The following is a 13473-nucleotide window of genomic DNA, read 5'->3' as shown; positions in this document are numbered from 1 at the left end:
GGATTTTTTGGCTGGTGGAAGGTGTCTTCCATGTGTCTGTTTTGGACAGACAAGGAAATTTGGATTCCATGTATTATGTATATATCTGACACCCAAGACGGTGGAAGTCTGGAATATGTCATATGGTGGGGTTAGTAATATGCATAGTTAGAAGCGCAGTGTGAAATATACTTGGTGTGGAGCCAGCCAGCCTAGATTCTGCTACATCTTGCTGCCTGGTGAGCTGTACAGATATTCCTGTGCTGTCTTTAGTTTTACATGGCTGCACCTCCAGATTTTGAACTAACTCCATAAATTCACACCGTGCTGGTCAAACCTAATAAGCTTTCCATGAACCCGAAATGCTGGGAGTTCAGTGAGCTATAGTGCAGTGGTATCTGAGTAATTCTGCAGGAAACAAATTGGTCCTGAAAGGCTTACTGGTTTCAGCTGAACAGTAGTAATGACAGATCTGGTCTCATTCCCTCTAGACGTTCAGGTGTTTCTATGCTTTCCTGTATTTCCAGCCACAGTCATGCAGGGAGGGCTCAACTGTGTCCGTTGCAGTCGTTTGAGGTCTGTTTCATAGAGCATCTTAGTTCTGACTTCTCCTACTTAGGTGTACCTACACTGCTTGTATAGTTCAGCTCACCCTGGAGAGAGGACTCTTGCATTCATGAAATGTTTTTTCTGAGCTAAGAAACCTCACTGACTCTGGATTATTCTTCACAGAGCCAAATCAGAAGCCTTAGCATCCAGACTGTCCTTATGTAGCAGCATGAGTAACCACCAGCAGGCAATTCAGACTTGCCAGGCTAGGTTGGTAAAACAGTTTGCCGCTTTCCCTTGCGGAAAAGTCTGGGCATAATTCCTCATGCTGGCTTCCCCCCTGTTAAGTGAATGGAATTTTGGAATTTGTGCAGAAGCTACCTCTCTGTATTGTATTTTGTTTGTTGTGCCCTACCAGCTGATGCTGCCTTGCAGCACCTTGCATACTCTGAATATTAGAGAGGTAACAGGATGTATCCCACTTAAAAGCCCAGGCAGTGTAACAGAAATGTATGTTGCAAGATAAAATTGATTTATTGCTCAGGAAATAAAGTGCTATAAGTAGGGAAAAGCTGTATCTTATGTTTGTTTCATTAATAAATTGTGTAAGAATTTATAATATTTTATTAGCAGGTTAATATTTAGAGGCAAACCTCCCTGAACTTGGATCAGCTTAGGGGAGTGAAGATTAGTACTTAAAATCCAGTGAACTCTACTGAAGTAGGTAGTTATACCTATGTGCAGTTTTTGTTTGGTATTTTAAAAAATGTTTATACTGGTTATATTTCAATATTTGTGGTTTAAGAATTTTTCAACTATATGAGAAGAATAGAGCATAGTTGTGAGTTATCCAAGTTTGCAGAGCTACAAAACACTGGTCTGAGTCTATTGGTTATGTTGTACAATAAAACTATATAATATCTTGCTTATACCAACCTCATTTTAAGTAGGAGAGTTTAAAGTTTGAATGAGTCACTCTATGCTTATTTAATTTTTTTGGTCATTGTTGCTACAACAACTTAAGTTCTTCCATATTAAATTAGAAACCAGTAAATAACACATTTTTGTAATACATTACTATGAAAACATTTTTCTTTGATACTGACTAAAACCAGTGTTCTCACATTTTAAATGCAAGTAATGCAAGAAAAATTCAGGTTTTTTTGTTGGGTTACAAACCATAGCTTTACAGTTTTATCAACTTGCAACTTATTTTCTTCATCTTTTTGATAGGAGTTGGCCAAGTTTTGTAAGAATAATTGACACATAGAGGAAAAAAAATCATTTCAGTATTTGTGTATGGTTTTAATTTATCAGTAGATCCCGTAAGACTTTGCGTGCAATAGCAATTGGGTGTATCTCTTTTAAGACATTGAACTCAATGACTGTTTACAATTAACAGACTGAGCCTTTTTCTTGTAGCAAATCTCTCCATTATACTGACAGTTTTGTTTTTAAGTTTTTCCTCAAATTCTGGGAAAATGCAGCCAATTTTTTAAATGTTTCCAAGCAAGTTATTTGGACCTTCCGCTGTGTCACTAGAGATTTGAGATTTTACAGGTTCTTGATGGTTTTTTCACCAGTCTTCAGTCTGATAGTGATTAAAAGAATGTCCCTGCAAACCTATGGCATGTTGTGAAAGTACGTGGCATGAAGTCATGTCCAAGAAGATTTAGCCAACATACTGGTTATCCAAGTGTCAATAAAATAACAACTTCTTGGTCCAAATTACTTCATTTATCTTGTTGTCTGTCAAATACTAGTAATATAGTCATACAATTTGTTTGCAAATCTCTTGGATTCCTTTGACAGTGTGGGTATTTGCTAACCATATTGCTTCCAAAATGTCAGCTGCTGATCTTAGACCAAACCTTTTCCTACAGTATTCTCATCTGTGTATGATTACCTATTGGAGGATGGTTGTATTACTTGTGCCAAGCTGCTTTCTTTGAGGTGCTTTTTCATACATTTATTGCATACTTTGTCAGGTCACCAATATCTGTACCTAGCAGTTCATCTTCAACATGCATTTGAATGCTATATAACCCAAACTAACATTGCTTTAAAAAAATTGGATACTGAATAATGTAAAATTATGTTCTACCTGGAGTATTGCGTCCAGCTCTGGAGACCCTAACATAAGAAGGAGAAGAAAAGGCTTGAGGGAGACCTTATAGCGGCCTTCCAGTACCTAGAGGGGGCTTGTAAGAAATATGAGGACAGACTTTTTAGTATGGCCTGTTGTGATAGGATGAGGAGTAATGGTTTTAAAACAGAAGGACGCAGATTCAAACTTGATATAAGGAAAAAAATTTTTATGATGAGGCTGGTGGAACACTGGGACAAGTTGTCCAGAGAGGTGGTGGATGGCCCATCCCTGAAAACATTCAAGGCCAGGTGGGACGGGGCTCTGAGCAACCTGATCTGGTTGGAGACGTCCCTGCTCCTTGCAGGGGAGTTGGACTGAATGACCTTTAAAGGTCCCTTCCAATCCAAACCATTCTATGATTCTGTTATAGGCATAAAATTTTTATTTTTCAAGTGTACTCTGGTTGCTTATACTGATATTTTTTAAAATGCAAATAATGTTTACATTTACTACATATACAAACTCATTTATTACTGAAAACTGAAAAGCTTTTACATATGGTCATTGGGTAAAGCAGGATGTAACTTTCTTTGCTGTGTGATTACTCAGCTGTTATGATGCAGTTTTACCGGTATCTTTAGTCATACTCTAATGTCCATATATGCTTAAATGCTGGTAGATTTTTATTCCTTCAGCTTCATTTTATGGAATGCTGTTATCATGGTCTCTTTCTCAACTCATTTTAGTTGCAGTTTCTGCATCTAAGACTTAGTGTATTTCTGGTTTTGTTCAATTTCCAAAACAAAGATATTTTTCTTTGTGAATCAGTTGTCAGTTTCGTGTGCTATGCTTTTTCTCTTTTAGGAAACGACAATCTGTTTAGGCCAGAAATAGGCACAATTTTATGTTTGAAAAAATGTTTAAAAAATAATATTATTGTATTAAAGGGCATCTAAGTATTAGAACTTGTTGGAAAAATACCAGTGAAATTTCTGTGTTGGAAGAGGCTGAGCTGAAATACAAGTGATATACTTATTTCATTAAAAGCTACATGAGAAGCTACCAATTTTATTATAAAACTTAAACAGAAGAGGTTAACAAAGCTAGATTTTTACTTGGAATATTAAAGTTTTGCCTACCTTAAGTGGGTTATGTGCTTACTCTTATTCCAATGGATTTGCTGATTTGAATTCAGTTTCACTTCATGCCACTGAACTAGGAAACAGTCACATATGTGGAAACTAAGTTAGATTTTAATTGGTCAAAATAATGCAGACAGTATATTAGAGCAGGAATTAGTATATAATTCCAATTTACTGACGTATTTTTTTAAGCCATTGTTGCATGCACATAGTGGGAAGACTGTTTTATGCGAATAGAAGACTGCTTACTCTCTGCCCACACTTGTTAGCTTTCATTTCAATTAGTACCACTTGAAGTTTCACCACTGAATGTTCTTATTCCAGCTTTTAGTAGTGCCAAAGGTATTGTGGTTGGATTAATAGAAATGTATTTAATTCTGTTTTCTTACATGACGTGCTTTACAACACTGCAGAAATATTACAGATGATGAGTCCTCGGTGGATGAACTGAGAGGCACGCTACGTTTTTTTGCTTCTGTATTAGTTCGGAGAATTTACAAGGTAAGGTGACTTAAGTATTAATGTTTCTCCATCAGAAATAACTGATATCCGTCTGTAGTGAGGTTGGTTTGTTTGTTTTTTAGTGGCAATTCCAAAGGCAGTCTTACAGAGAGAATAGGCAGTTTCCACCTAAGTTTCTTCTTGCCTTATCTTTTCCCTCCTTCTGGAGCTTATTCCATTCCTGGTTATAAACCGTCTTTGAAGATTTATTACTGGAAGTGTTCAGCATCAGGTAGGATGGGGCTTTGAGCAACCTGATCAAGTGAAAGATGTGTCCCTGCCCATGGCAGGGGGTTGGACTAGATGATCTTTGAAGATCCCTTGTAACCCAAACCATTCTATGATTCTTGCAAATTGGTGTATTTTTTTTACACTAGTGCAAGGCATTATTAAAACCGTGGGATAATCTTTTAGCTGTCTTTTAGTGACTTAATCCAAGTGGAAACAATTTTGATAATTACTGAAAAAACAACTATTAGAAAACAGTTAGCAGCGTAGCTATCTCATAGCTTCTGCTTGCTTGACTTTAAATGAAGACAAGGTCCTTACGTTGTGTATAAAGAATAGACTTGTCTTTGAGTAAATAGCTTACTGTAAGAGCTAAAACAGGTATAGTTCTTATGTTAATGTAGTTCTTGAGAAACATTCTTGAAGACTGAAGATTTTTTTTTTTTTTTTTTCACGGTGTTTAATATATTAGCACACATACTCTGTTTTCTGGTAAAGTGCTTCAAGCCTGTTTTACAGGAACTACTTCTAAATTTCTGGCTCATCTAAGCAGGAAGAGTTGCTAACTGAGTTTCCAGATCTATTCAGTGCTGGCCCCTCCGTTGGAGCAACTACCATAAATGTGTGTCTTTTTCCCCCTCCTTAGTAACAGCACTGTTTCCTGAGCTACAAGCTGTACATGTGCTCTGTCATGACTGATTAACAGCCTGATTCTGTACTACTTATATATCAAATCCAGATGACTTTCTTGTTTACTCTAGCTCAAGCATGTTACTTTTTAAAGTGAACAGGGGGGAAGATCAGGAAATGTTTGTGTAGTGCAGACATTATATGGAGGTGTGAAAGTGGAGTAATTCTTTCAAAGTGAAAATCTAGAGCATGGTCTTAAAATTTGATTGGGAGTTGTAATACGTGCAGGTGTTAGTTGCATTGTTCGTAGCTTCACTCTTGATTCAGAAAATGATGTCTCCTCTTTTGGTTGTGTAATAAGGTATTAATCGTGTTAGCTCAGCTCAGCTATAGCATCTTTAAGTATAAAGTATTAATTTGCCATATCTGCCTTCAGTAATGAAGTAAATGTAATATATTCAGTTCTGTGTATCTGTGCAACAAAAACTCAAGACATATACAAGTATTAAGCACCGTCAGAGGAACTACAAAATAAAGGCTGTCAGAGAAATGCATTTCTTTTTACAAATGTTTAAATCTATTTGTATCCATCCTACAAAGTAATATTAATTTATTTAGTCTCTGTATGAAGTGGTATAGATATCTCAAGCAAAAAGATGCTCATAGTAGCTTTGTGTTTTGGAACAAAATTGAACCTTGCCATGCTCAGCCATGCAGGGGAGCATGGTGTCTCGATGCTATGCTATGTTTTTCAGCCCATACTTTGTTTCTGCTGAACAGGTGTTTCTGTGTGCGCACACTTCCACACGTGGATTCAGACAACCTGAACTAATAGCTGTGATGCATATACTACTGAAAATGTTACGCATAAAAATCAGAGTTGATTTACAAATTGCAAATGAAATAACAACTTTTTTTTTCGTCTTGGGGATCCTAGTTTAAAGCTTCATTAGTTAGCTGAAAAGGTTATGACAGAATGTTTTATGGCCTTTCAGCTCTTGATACAGTGTCCTTTATAACCTCATTTGAAGAGACTGCAAAATAAAATAGTTTTATACCTTTGCCAAGCAGCTGTACTCTGATTTAGATTTATTATTTCTTTTTTTAGGTTATATCTTTATACTTTTTTTTTTTCCAAAGAATCTTCTACTTTTGAATTAAGACTTAAAATTATGAGTTGCTTCAGTGAAAAGAATTAATTTGATTTCTGTTTAAGGTTGCCTAGGTGGATTTTTTGAGGCATGGTTCTTGAAAAAAGTAACAAGCACTTCACGCCAGTCAGCTCTTAAGTATATGCTGAAATATTTCTCTCTCCCTTTTTAAATTTTTTTATTTTATTTTTTAAAAATCTAGATTTTCATTGTCATGGCCATTTCTGGGTTGGTTATAGGTTTTGAAGGGAAAGTGAAGGATTTCCTTTTATATGGTGTAGTGTAGATAGCCCTGCATCTGGTTGAATTTTTTTGTCAAAAGTCAATACTGTTGACTACAGTGTCAGTAACAATTTCCTTGCTGTGCTCTTTGACTTAGCTCTGCAGGAATAAACACTCCTCTATCTCTACGTTCCATAGGAAATGCTTGATTTATTGGAATTACTGTTGAAATGTGAGTTTTAAAGGACAGATTTTCCCATTGATGAGTAGAAGCTCCTACTTTCTTCCTTGTAAACAGGAGTTTGCCTTAATTTAGTCAGTTACTTTTAGGCAGCTCTACTCAATTGTACTAGCTTGTCTGGGCTGGCCAGGTCAGGTCATAGCTGTGCACCTCAAATATTAGAGTGGAGTGTCAGGAATACATGCTGTTCTCCTTGTGCGAATGAATAAAAACCCAACTTTTCTCTCAGCTCTGGTGGCCTTTACAATTACTCTGTGTCTTGTCTGGCAAGAAGTACTTTTATGCTTCTGTTCCGTTACTTAAGGTCTTTATTTGACTTAGTATTGAGGAGGGACAAACTCCATTAGGAAAGAAACTTCTTCAGAAGTCTTAAATTTTCAACAATCGCAACTGTGTGTTTCTGCTTCTCTGAGACATCTTTTGCTCTTGCTTAAAATAAAGGGCATGCAAACTGTAAATTAGTTTCTAGGTAAGTTTCTGTGGAAACTACTCCAGCTGGTAAGGAAGAATCCCTTGAAACTGTAACAGGCTGGAGACTCACTGGCTGTGGAGAGAAGCTGTGCTGCAAAGGACCTGACCCCATGGTAGTCAGTAAACTGAGCATGAGCCAGCAGTGTGTACCGGCAGCAAAGAATGCCAGCAGCATCCTGGAGCAGAGCCAGTCGATCAAAGAAAGTGATTATCTGTCTTTACCTGATGCTCTTTAGATGGCATCTAGGATACTGCATCCAGTTTTGGGCTCCCCATTACAAAAGAGACATTGATAGAGTGGAGTGGAGCAAGTGTGAGGAGGTGACTGTCTTCATCTCAGGAGGTTTTCAGCAGTGAGGCGGATATAGCCCTGAGCACCCTAATCTGAGCCTGCTTTGAGCAGGAGGTTGGGCTAAGGCATCTTAAGGCATCTAATCGTTCTGTAATTCTTTCATTTTCATGACTGTCAAGGAAAGTATAATGCAGGACTATAATACAATCCTTGATTAAATCATATGTGCTTTTTGTTTGGCTTATGATCACATGATATTGTTGTTGGCACTAAGAGTTGTCTTGACTCAGTAACTCAGATTTTCTTTTGGTTCTGCCGTCACCTGAGCTGTGACTTTTTTCGGCATATACATACAGAGGAGGGTTTCGCTTTGCTTTTAGTCCTTGTGGACATGATTGCTGAGGGTTAAGGTACACAATTAGTAGAAGCAGAGCATAGTGAACTTGCGTTTGTGGATGGTCAATTCTTCACGTAGAACTAGACTTCATATACAGTGACTTGGAAATCAAGTTGTAGTACTACAGTTATTACAATGGAAGAATCATAATGGGAACAAGTTGACAATAAATGTGTTAGCAGTATTGTTTATGGCATTTAGTTGTGCATGATGTTGTATGCTTTGCCCAGAAGAATAAACATACTGTCAGTTCATCTAGAGGATTCATGGTTAGAATGGGGGCGTATAAGCAAATTGTTAGTTGTTTGTAATAAATTTGGGGAAGAAAACTAGAACAATTCTGTTTTTTATTTTAAAACTATTTTTTAGGTTGATATTCCAACCGTTGTAACAAAGAAAATGCTCAAGGCAGCGATGAAGCACATTGAGGTGATAGCCAAGGCCAGGCAGAAAGGTAAAGACTTAATACATTGTCAGTTTCAAAGGGCAAGTATAAATGTTTATTTTTGCATGTTTGTTATTGTATTTGCTAAGTCTTTTCACTCTCATTACCTTCTCTTTTTTTTTTTTTTTTTTAAAAAAAAGTGATCCTTTTGTGTTTTTCTGCTGGAGGATGCAAAGACAAATAGGGAAAATGTTACAGTGCAAATAGTCTCTCAGTTTTTGTTTTAATTTCCCCACGTTGACAATACTGAATTTCTTTCTCTGTATGGTAAACAGGAATGTGTTTTTTGTCTGTTCAGAGGAAACTCCTTCCTGGAGTTTTTCCTCTGTATTGCAGATGAGCAGTTATAAATGAAAGGATTTGCCTGTCTGTGCACAGTACTGTAACTGTAACTCTTGTAGCTGGAACAATCTCACATCTGCACACTGATACGAGCAGTTAGTGGAGCTGTTCAATATGGTGAAAGGTTAGGTTTATGTTTATAAGCCATGGAGAGACTTTGAGTAGTAGCGTTTGTAATTATTATAAAAATATATTCACAAGTCTAATGTAAAAATTATATTAAAACTGCACATTGAATGTTTTTTTCACTGTCTATGTTCCAGTGCTGTATCTACTAAATGTGGTTTCACTCAACTTTTAGGCATAGATGTTTACTTTCACCGGAGATATGAACTTTCCTCCCTTTCCTCAAAACGTCTGCTTGATGTCTTTAGCAGGAAAGAACTGTATTTTAAATGTAGGGCATTGAAAATATAGACATTTTCTTCAGTATGTTAAAGGAAGGACTTGTTCCCAGAGGGCAGGTATGTGAAGTAGCAGCTGAAAATGACTTTTAGAAGCATTTTCCGGTAAATGTTGCTAAACTAGCCACTGTAATACATGGTTCAGAGGCAGCTTTCAGGCCTTGCTCTGGTTACTAGTTGAGCCTAGCCTTTTCTGTTTGTTTATTTTCTCTGTCCTTTTTCAAATTATTGCTTTAGAGGGCATTTCTTTTTTTCCTATTCTTCTTACCCTTATGTCTCTTAGTAATTCCTCACTATTTGCACAGACACCTCCACGATTCATTAGTTGTCCTTGCCAGAGAGTGCATTCCTCCTCTCTGCTTTTAGTGACACCAACTAGGTAAGTTGATCAGGCAGTACACGTTCTTGCATCCCCTGTATCAGCCGATACCACTTGTGGTTCTTGGTTGTGAAGGACAAGCTAGCAGACTTCTGTACTAAATTCAGAATGCTGGAAACAAGGTTTACCCTTCTAGGTAACAGGTATGTGTAGTGTACATGACCTGTGCCTAGTGTGGTTTTTGGCCAGGAGTCTGTGCTGGATTGCTAGTGCAGCTAGGCGTGATTTATTACAATGCAGTTCTTGCCTTTGAGGTGATTTGGAGGAATATGGCGTTGCTTCTAATTAATATGTATCGGTTTTACCCTGATAAAGCAGGTATTCTCTCAATTCCATACAGCTGCTTTTAAGTGGCAGTACTCTTGCAGATGCCTTTGCTGGTTTTGGTTTGATTTATGCTGTGTTTGAAATATATGTCCTTCTAAATGTTCTAAGCAGGAAACGGATATAACAGGATTGAATAAAAGTTTAAGTTTACGTTGATGTCAAATTGTATTGTAGATGAGCCAATAGGTAGAAGTCTAATAAACTGGAGACCAAGGAGGAAGTCAGGAAAAAGCAAGTAGAGGCAGACTTCAGACAATGCCATTTTTCAGAAGAATCAGGATGTCAAGGTCCTCAGTAGTTATAAATGAGAAAACATTCTGGAAAGCACGCAAACTGCAATTGTTTGGTGAAGGAATTCTTATTTGTGTGAGGTTTTCTTTTTACATAGCCAGGCTTCAAAGTCTAAGCCAAGGTTCTTTTGTAAAATTTCAACATTGTATCCCTTTGGCAGTTGTATATGTACTGAAAATATTAACTTTTTAGCTCAAATGAAAAGCAATTTCCTCTTATTTCACAATAAGAAGAAGCTGAAACAACTCATAAAACTGTTTTTACTTGCAGTAAAAAATGCAGAATTTTTACAGCAAGCCGCTTTAGAAGAATATGGACCAGAACTCCATGTTGCTTTGCGAAGCCGAAGAGATGAACTTCACTACTTAAGAAAACTTACTGAACTTCTTTTTCCTTATATTTTGCCTCCAAAGTCAACAGAGTGCAGGTATAAAAAATATTTAGAACTCTGTTATTTAAAGTGTCTGCTTCCTACGTAGTACAATAGTTTTGGGGAGTGAAAGAATGAACTCCAAAGTCATCCTCCTTATCCCTCCTTCTTGTCCCTTTGCTTGCATGTAAAAGGCTAGTGCTAACTCTTTGCTTGTGATTTTTTTGATCGCTCTTAGAAGTATTCTAGCACACTTCAGGTATTCTTAAATATTCAAATATTTCCAAGTGAAATATAATGTCATTAGAAACTTTCCCTTAGAAAATTATATGATCTAGTATTGGTTCTGATTTATTTTATTTTTTGTTTGGTTTTTTCCCCCCCAGATCCCTGGCTCTTCTGATAAGAGAGATTCTGCCTGGTTCTGTTTTCCTTCCCTCAATGGATTTCTTAGCTGATCCTGTAAGACTTTGAAGCGCAGGAATAATCTGAATTTATTCAGTATTATTGTTTTCCTACTAAGTATGTTGTGGTAAAGCGAGTTATGCACAATGACTTACTTGCTGTGGATGTTGACTGGGTAAAAGAAGAAGAAATCTTGTGGACAGTGTTTTTGTTTGTTCATTCTAACTGTTTTGAGTGCCTGACTAAAATACAATATTAGCATGATCCCTTAAGAATGTATTTTTAATGAACGACTACAATTCCTGTCAAATGGGAGAATGCTGTGCTAGTGTAAGCACCTTCAAATTGCTGTAACTGCACTTAAACAAGAGCTAAATTACTTGAACTCTGTCTGCGTGTATCTTTATAGCAGTCTAAGTAAACCATCGTTTTTGCAGCTGTATAGAAATAAATTCTTTTGTCCTTAATTCTGCAAATAAGAGGGCATTTATTTCTAAAGATGGAACACTGCCATCTCTGATTTTATTTATGCATGTACTTTAGGCAAAATTGCAGTACTTAAGAAGGTATCAGCTAGCTGCAAGCAGAAGGTATCAGAAAGTATCAGTACTTTGTTAGATCTGCATTAACAGTAAAAATACTTTGTAGAGCTCTCCTCCACTGGATAAGGAATGTTTCTGTGCAGATCTCTTCAGAAATTCCCTGACTTATAAATCCTTGAAGAGTCTCTTGAAGGTTGATTCTCAAATATGTGTTGTCAGACTTTGGTTTTTTTTTTTTTTAAAAAGTATTCATATATTCACAAATTTAACCTTAGGCTTAACGTAGTAGTGAAATGATTTTAATCTAATTTGTTGAGTTTCTTTACTAGTAATTGTGTATTGTGTTTTCCTGCAGGACACTGTCAACCATTTGCTGCTGATCTTCATTGATGATAGTCCAGTGAGTACTGACAAAATTAATAGTAGTAATTTATTCATTCATTAAGGAAACTTTCTTAGCTGATTGTCTTTCTAATTTTTTTTTTCTACAGCCTGAGAAAGCAACTGAACCTACTTCTTCATTGGTTCCATTCCTTCAGAAATTTGCAGAGCCAAGAAACAAAAAACCATCTGTAAGCAAAGGCAACATTTATTTCCTTTCCTGTTTTGAATAACTGTTTTACTTTACCTGCTGTTTTTGTTCTACACCACTTTGCATTATTTATGTACACACTGAAAGTTTGAAAATTGACTTAATTTTTTAACCTACTAAGGTCCTGAAACTGGAGCTAAAGGAGATCAGAGATCAGCAAGACCTTTTATTTCGATTTATGAACTTCCTGAAACAGGAAGGGGCAGTCCATGTGCTGCAGTTCTGCCTGACTGTAGGTAAGATTGCATATGTGTGCTGAGTTGTATTTGATGATCTTTAAAAACTTTCAGCATTTGCATGTTGAAGTGAATATTCAGTCTGAGAACTAGACAGTTCATGAAGGGCAGGTCCTGTTTGACCAACCTGATCTCCTTTTATGATCAAGTGACCCATCTGCTGGATGAGGGAAAGGCTGTTGATGTGGTCTACCTAGACTTCAGCAAAGCCTTTGACACTGTCTCCCACGGTATTCTCCTGCAGAAGCTGGCAGCCCATGGCTTGGATGGGTACACTCTTGGCTGGGTAAGGAGCTGGCTGGAGGGCCAGGCTCAGAGAGTGGTGGTGAATGGAGTTAAATCCAGCTGGCTACCAGTCACAAGGGGTGTTCCCCAGGGGTCGGTGCTGGGGCCTGTCCTCTTCAATATCTTTATTGATGATCTGGATGAGGGCATTGAGTGCAACCTCAGTAAGTTTGCAGATGACACCAAATTGGCTGGGAGTGTGGATCTGCCTGGGGGTAGCGAGGCCCTCCAGAGGGATCTGGACAGGCTGGAGAGCTGGGCTGAAGCCAATGGGATGAGGTTCAACAAGACCAAATGCCGAGTCCTGCACTTCGGCCACAACAACCCCAGGCAGCGCTATAGGCTTGGGGCGGAGTGGCTGGAGGACTGTGTGGAGGAAACGGACCTGGGGGTACTGATTGATGCTCGGCTGAGCATGAGCCGACAGTGTGCCCGGGTGGCCAAGAAGGCCAACGGCATCCTGGCTTGCATCAAAAACAGTGTTACTAGCAGGAACAGGGAGGTAATTGTCCCCCTGTACTCGGCACTGGTGAGGCCGCACCTCGAGTACTGTGTTCAGTTTTGGGCCCCTCACTGCAAGAAAGACATTGAGGCCCTGCAACGCGTTCAGAGGAGGGCTACGAAGCTGGTGAGGGGTCTGGAGCACAGGCCTTATGAGGAGCGGCTGAGGGAGCTGGGATTGTTCAGTCTGGAGAAGAGGAGGCTCAGGGGAGACCTTATAGCTCTCTATGACTTCCTGAAGGGAGGTTGTAGTGAGCTAGGGGTCGGCCTTTTCTCTCGTGTAGACAGTGATAGAACTAGAGGCAATGGTTTCAAGCTGCGCCAGGGGAGATTCAGGCTGGACATTAGGAAATATTACTTCTCGGAAAGGGTAGTCAGGCACTGGAATGCACTGCCCAGGGAGGTGGTGGAGTCACCGACCATGGGGGTGTTCAAGAAACGTTTGGATGTTGTGTTGAGGGA

At 38.3% G+C, this 13473-nt stretch overlaps 1 protein-coding gene across 6 annotated transcripts in view; it reads left to right on the top strand.

Annotated features, from left to right (window-relative positions):
- SNX14 (sorting nexin 14) overlaps positions 1-13473 on the top strand; it is a 59701-nt gene that overhangs the window by 9090 nt on the left and 37138 nt on the right. For all 6 annotated transcript variants that reach the window (XM_086746010.1, XM_086746007.1, XM_086746011.1 and 3 more), the window contains exons 6-12: positions 4173-4260; positions 8262-8346; positions 10351-10507; positions 10837-10912; positions 11753-11797; positions 11889-11969; positions 12111-12225. In XM_086746010.1, the coding sequence (XP_086602136.1) occupies positions 4173-4260; positions 8262-8346; positions 10351-10507; positions 10837-10912; positions 11753-11797; positions 11889-11969; positions 12111-12225 (647 nt within the window). The remainder of the gene's footprint in view (positions 1-4172; positions 4261-8261; positions 8347-10350; positions 10508-10836; positions 10913-11752; positions 11798-11888; positions 11970-12110; positions 12226-13473) is intronic.

The sequence above is a fragment of the Chlamydotis macqueenii genome, chromosome 3 (genome assembly GCF_036417535.1).
Source record: "Chlamydotis macqueenii isolate bChlMac1 chromosome 3, bChlMac1.mat, whole genome shotgun sequence".
Lineage (NCBI taxonomy): Eukaryota > Metazoa > Chordata > Aves > Otidiformes > Otididae > Chlamydotis > Chlamydotis macqueenii.
This window is presented reverse-complemented; position numbering and strand designations above follow the sequence as displayed.